This window comes from Mesoplodon mirus (genome assembly GCF_964341445.2).
Source record: "Mesoplodon mirus genome assembly, chromosome: 3".
In the NCBI taxonomy this organism is placed as follows: Eukaryota; Metazoa; Chordata; class Mammalia; order Artiodactyla; family Ziphiidae; genus Mesoplodon; species Mesoplodon mirus.
Window position 1 is genome coordinate 7,259,913 of NC_138978.1, and position 6,000 is coordinate 7,265,912.

The 6,000-nt window shown below is 46.6% G+C and overlaps 1 protein-coding gene across 1 annotated transcript in view; it reads left to right on the top strand.

Moving 5' to 3' along the window:
• The window catches only part of SLC25A33 (solute carrier family 25 member 33), a 30,822-nt gene extending 25,255 nt beyond the window's left edge, over positions 1–5,567 (top strand). Inside the window, exons 5-7 of the mRNA XM_082612308.1 lie at positions 584–650; positions 3,580–3,860; positions 5,048–5,567. Of these exons, the coding sequence (XP_082468434.1) occupies positions 584–650; positions 3,580–3,860; positions 5,048–5,250 (551 nt within the window). The 3' untranslated portion in view covers positions 5,251–5,567. The remainder of the gene's footprint in view (positions 1–583; positions 651–3,579; positions 3,861–5,047) is intronic.
• The last annotated feature ends 433 nt before the right edge of the window (positions 5,568–6,000 follow it).

Genomic DNA, 6,000 nt, shown 5'->3' on the forward strand with positions numbered 1-6,000 from the left:
TTTTTTTTTTTTTTTTTTCCACGGTACGTGGGCCTCTCACCATTGTGGCCTCTCCCCGTTGCGGAGCACAGGCTTCAGACGCACAGGCTCAATGGCCATGGCTCACGGGCCCAGCCGCTCCGCGGCATGTGGGATCCTCCCAGACCGGGGCACGAACCCGTGTCCCCTGCATCGGCAGGCGGACTCTCAACCGCTGCGCCACCAGGGAAGCCCCCAGCAACTTTTTTAAACAAATTATTTCTGAACCTGAACCTCTCAATTGAGTTTTAGAATAGTTTCATATATATTTACCAATGGAACCACATTAACAGGAATATCAACAGCACCACCTAGCGGCCGAATGGACTAGACAGGGCTCTAGAAAATTGAGAGATATATGTTAGGTCCTACATACCAGTAGATGTTACATTTTAGGGGACTATAGCTTTCATCTGTAGTATGGAAATATAACTGCTTCCTACCATCCGTTTTTATTATTAAGCCATTGAAAGCCTGATTTCAAAGTTTATCACATGGAGTAGACAGCTTTAATAAGCATTGACTCTGTTCACTGATAACATTTTCTATTCTTTTTTTCTTCCAGCTTTTGTCACAAATTCCTTAATGAATCCTATATGGATGGTTAAAACCCGGATGCAGCTAGAACGGAAGTAAGTTGTTAATTGTTCCTTCCTTAATATAAGAATTCTTAGGGCTTTTTTTCTTCCACCAGTTCCAGCTGTGGAGGGAGATCGTCCTTAGCCATCCCCATCCTTGTTTTGTCTGAATATAAGCATATGTAGAAACTCCTTTTGTCTTGAGGTTGATACTGCCAAGCCTTGTGGGGAGACAAAGGCCAACAGAAATAACACACAAGGGGGTGTCGGAAGTTTGCTCAGTTGTGGCCCCTGATCTGCAGGGTAGTCGGTGGGTCTCTGCTCCTGGATGACCCCACCGCCCCCAAGTTGGAGTGCTGCGGGCTCTCCTCCAGGTGGCCTCTCTTTCAAGTGGGAAGATGGCCAGGAAGGGCAGAACAGCAAATACCCCTGGTCTCAGAAGGGGCATTCTAATCTCCAAGGCCCTCAGATATCTGAGATTCCTGTGCTGAAACTAGCCAGGGATTCTTGAGATTTTTCATGCTGTGGGTTCTCTTGGCAGTCTCTGGAGAAGCGTACAGGTGCTTTTTAGAACAATATTTTTAAAAGCAGTGAAAACCAATTATTGAAATACAATTATCAGTGGGTTCTTTTTAATTGCAATATAGTAATATAATTCTTTAACACATTAAATAACAAGATCAAAGAGCATCCCCATAACTACTGTAATTTCAAGTTAGTGAAGATGGTAAACGATGCTTTGTGATAGGATTCTAAGAACCCTTCTGTTACTAGGTTGCCTAGAAATGTTGTGTGGGGCGCTGGAAACTTCCAGCTAGTCCAGTCTAACCTTAAGCTTCCCAGTAAAGAAAGCACGGGAGAGAGCGAGCAAGAGCGCCCCCTGGAAGTGGAGGTGAGGTCTGCCTTAGCTTGTTGTTCTCTTGAATGACCCCCCATAGCCTCTGAATTGGTCTTTGATTCTGTGTTCCCCCTAATCAGTTCTGTCTGAAAGAACCTTCTAAAATGCATCAGGTCTAATCATTTTGAATAGATTGCTTGCTCAGAATCCTTCGATGAATGTCACTCTCAGGGTTAAATCCTCACTTGGCTTAACATTCAAGGTCCTTTGCGATTTTCTAAAAACGTCATGTGCTCTCATGCTTCCATCTCCCTGAATCTGCCATCCCCTCAGCAGGAATCCCGTTTTTCCCCTTCTTGTCCCTCAAGAACACCTTGTCCTGCAAGCTTCAGACCAGTGTCCTCTCCTGGAAACCTTTGGCAATCACTCCCAATTCCAGGTGTGCACACAGTGTCCTAACGTCACTTCTGTTTAGCAGTGGATAAATGCATGAGTCAGCTGAGAGCCTTCCTTTATATGCATTCTTTTGAATCTGGCTGGTAATGACCCGTGCTTAGGACATTTGAAAGCTGTGTTTGTGTGGGCTTTGTTAACATAGCCCTCGACAATGAGTATTTGTTGCATGCTTCCTGTGCAACTGGTCATAGCAGAAACAGCAGGGAATGAGACATGGGCCCTGCCCTCCAGAAGCTCACAGCTTCACAGAAAATAAAGAGAATTCTAGGCTGGTGGGATTAGAGGCCTGAGGTGCTCCAGGACCCTGGAGGGTCCTTAATGCAGTCTGGGCAGGACATGCAGCCAGGGAGGGGCTCTTGTGGCATCCACCCTCCCATCTACAGGATGGCCGGTGGGCCTCGGCAGGTGCGAAGGTGCCTCAGGCAGGGAATCTGCTGTGCAGAAAATCGGAAAGCAAGAAAGCATTCCGAGCAGCAGAAAGAAGGGGTGTGTCCTGCATGCAGATGTGCTGGAGAAGGGGGGAAGTGCAGGGAGATAAGACGGGAGAAGCCCAAAGAGAGGGCCACATCCTTAAAAGCCCTGGGGAGGAATGGGCGTTTGGACTCGGCTTTATTTTGAGGCAGCAGAGAAGCGTTAGAGCGGTGGTTCAGGGGGCCTGTCCGTCCTCCGTTAGAGGGTATCTGGCCATGTCTGGAGATGTCTCTCTCACGACTCAGGTGGCATCTAGTGGGTGGAGGCCAGGCCGCTGCTAGATCTCCTACCACGCATAGGCCCGCCCCCAGCGGACAATTACCTGGCCCCAAATACCTATAGCGCCGAGGTCGAGCCGCCCTGCCCGAGGGGATGTTAAGCAGGGGAGCGAGGTGCTTGGCGTTTGTGTCACAAAGGTCACGCCAGGTAGGGGGTGGGGCGGGGGGGCCCAGGACACGGTTCTGCTCCCCACAGGGGGGCCTCCCACGTGCGCCCTGTGTGAACGCCGTCCAGTCCTGGGATTCTGTTTGTATCCCGACGGTTTATGAAAACTTCCTGTCGTGGGGTAGGAGCATCCAAGCCGAAGGCTTTTTAGTTATTGTACAGGCTATTCTGTGTTTATAATTTTACAAATATAGAAATAATGGAATCAAAATACACCATTTGGAGACTAGAACGATAAGAAAGAATACTCACGCTCACCACCCTGTCAGAACGTTGGGGAGTTTTCCTTCAGTATTTTCTTAAAGCATATTTGTACAGCGATCACAATTATACTTCACATGTAATTTTGTCCGGCTCTCCACTTTAAGCACTTCCCCGTATCTGACTGCCTTCACAACTGTTTTAATCTAGTATATGTACCACGGTTTACGTATCTATCCCCATGTGTAGACGTTGGGATTGTTTTGATTCTGTTGCAGTCGTATTTTCCTCTGTGATGAACACCTTGCATGTAGCTCTTTGCAAAAGTAGATCAAAGACCCTGAGCACGAGTCTGTGACTCAGTACAGGTGCACGTCCCATCCTGTGGACCTGTCAGGTGTCCCGGCTGATGGGCCTGGCCTCACAGCAGGCCGGGCTCAGCCAACCACAGACCAGGGAAGACTGTGGCGCCCACCATGCGATTTCTCTTCAACTGATCTTTGTGGCTCGGCGCAGCAGGCGGACTCCTCAGCGTGTTGTCATAACGGCCTCTCGTTGGTCTCCTTTGTGCAGAGTGCGAGGCTCCAAGCAGATGAACACGCTCCAGTGTGCTCGCTATGTTTACCAGACGGAAGGCATTCGTGGTTTCTACAGGGGACTAACTGCCTCGTACGCTGGAATTTCAGAAACCATCATCTGTTTTGCTATTTATGAAAATTTAAAGAAGTATCTGAAAGAAGCTCCCTTAGCCTCTTCTACAAATGGGACTGAGAAAAACTCCACAAATTTTTTTGGACTTATGGCAGCTGCTGCTCTTTCCAAGGGGTGTGCTTCCTGTGTCGCTTACCCCCATGGTAGGTTTTGCTTTTCCTTCCGGAGCAGGAAAATAGCCATCAGTGTGTGTCAGTATATGCAGACCTCCGTAGCTCAGGTGGACGTGCAAAAGCACCTGCAGGTGACAGGGTAGCTGAGCACAGCTCAGCTGGCTTCAGCTCATGAATGCAGCTCACGCGGCAGCGGGAACTCCGCTTTACTTGGCTCCAGCAGACTGTGGCCAAAACCTGGCTGTGTGGAATGTGGGCCCTGGGTTGTGGAACTTCTGATGTTTCCAAAGAAGCCAAAAATCTGGATTTTATTTAAAATTCCTCAATTTAAAAAAATGATGTAGGAGCCAAGCTTTAAAAAAAAAATTCAGCTTCCATTTTGAATGGAGTGCTGAGGAAAACTACTTTGGGTAAGTTTACTTTTTAAGGAATTAATAATAGACCTAGTGTTCTACTGAGCTACTTTAAAAAGAAAAAAAAACAGCTTATTTTATTGTGCCATGAAAAACAGGTTTTGTTTTCAAACACCCGCTGCACTGTCAGCTGTGACAAATGCACACGGTCAACTTCTCATAGGTCATTGAGTCTCCGTCGTGTGCTGGGGCACCGAGCAGCCCCACGGGCTTGCAGAGAGGGGGTTGGATGCTTCCCGGGTCACGTGCCCTGAAGTCCGCTTGACAGGCAGTCACAAGTGTCATGCTGTGGGTGCCAGGGTGAGGCCGGGCCAGGTGGGCAAGGGTCTGAAAAAGGAGGAGGCTGGACCAAGTGAGAAGGGTCCTGGCAGGAGGAGAAAGTTGGGGAGTACATGAGAAGAAACTTTTGTTGGAGATGTCACCATACATAATACAAAGACACCTCCAGGGAAACAACGGTGTTTACTTCACTGGGAGTAGAAAACCATAATCTATCTTAAACTTGAGTCCCATTCAAACTAAGCTTATTTTTTAAACCCCTAGAAGTTATTTGGTACTTTTGTATGTGTACATCAGTCTTGGGACAATGGACCAATTCCCTAATTGACCAATTCCCAGAGTTAGAAAATGTTCTGAAAAGAACTTTTTGTTGTCTCTCTGTGACTACCCCAACCAAATAGAGCTGAGATGGCAAAGAGCCATAGCTGTACATTAACGTTTATAAAGCTGTGTGCTTCGCGTTCTCTGCACATATTGCTTGGAAGTACAGTTCATCTGTAGCCTGACGTGTGTTTCTCTCTGCAGAAGTCATAAGGACACGGCTCCGGGAGGAGGGCACCAAGTACAAGTCTTTTGTCCAGACTGCTCGGCTGGTCTTCCGGGAAGAAGGTTACCTAGCCTTTTATAGAGGACTCTTTGCCCAGCTCATCCGGCAGATACCAAATACTGCCATTGTGTTGTCTACCTATGAGTTAATTGTGTACCTGTTAGAAGACCATGCTCAGTAACAGACCAGAAAATTGTGCTCTAGAAGAATAAAACTGAGAAACTCTAGAGAATTTTTTTTTCCATTGATGTGTAGAATGTTTGAGACCGAAACAGGAAAGGCCGTAGAATATCTGGCTTGTATCACCTGTTGGACGTTTCCTTTTGGATTCATGCTTTCTGGAAGGTTTAAATTCATTAACGTTAACAGTTAATTATAACTTTTGGTGGTTTTTTGTTTTGTTTTGTTTTGTTTTAACTTAAGAGAATTCAGGATTAAGCAGCCAGTAAATTAAACCATGGTATTTAAGTATAAATTTGTTTTGTGTCCTCTTTTATGTCCACCATAGGGTAAACTGTAGCTAAGGACTTCAGTGAAGCATAAGCCTAGAAACGCAGAGAAAAACTATCAAGTCAGGGTACAGTTGTCTTCTAATCTGACTGTAAGATCCTGCACTGTGGGACAGGTAGGAAGTGTCACATCTTGTTGGCACAGGGCAGACCAGGACAGACTTCCCAGCTAGTCTCCAAAAACCTTCCACAGATTGATCATTTAAGCTTTCCGGCTGCTGAGTTTAAAAAAATAAGTACAGCTTCCTGACACTAAATATTTTAAACTATAAACCTTTTCCAGAAGTTATCCTCTATCCCCAGTTTGAACCAAAGGCAAGAGTTTTAAAGAATGGTTTACCAATTACCTTGGCCCTGGATGTACTTCCCCCAGTTCAGCCTAGTCAAGCCCAGGTCCCTTGTGAGAGTGTCAGAGGGCAGCC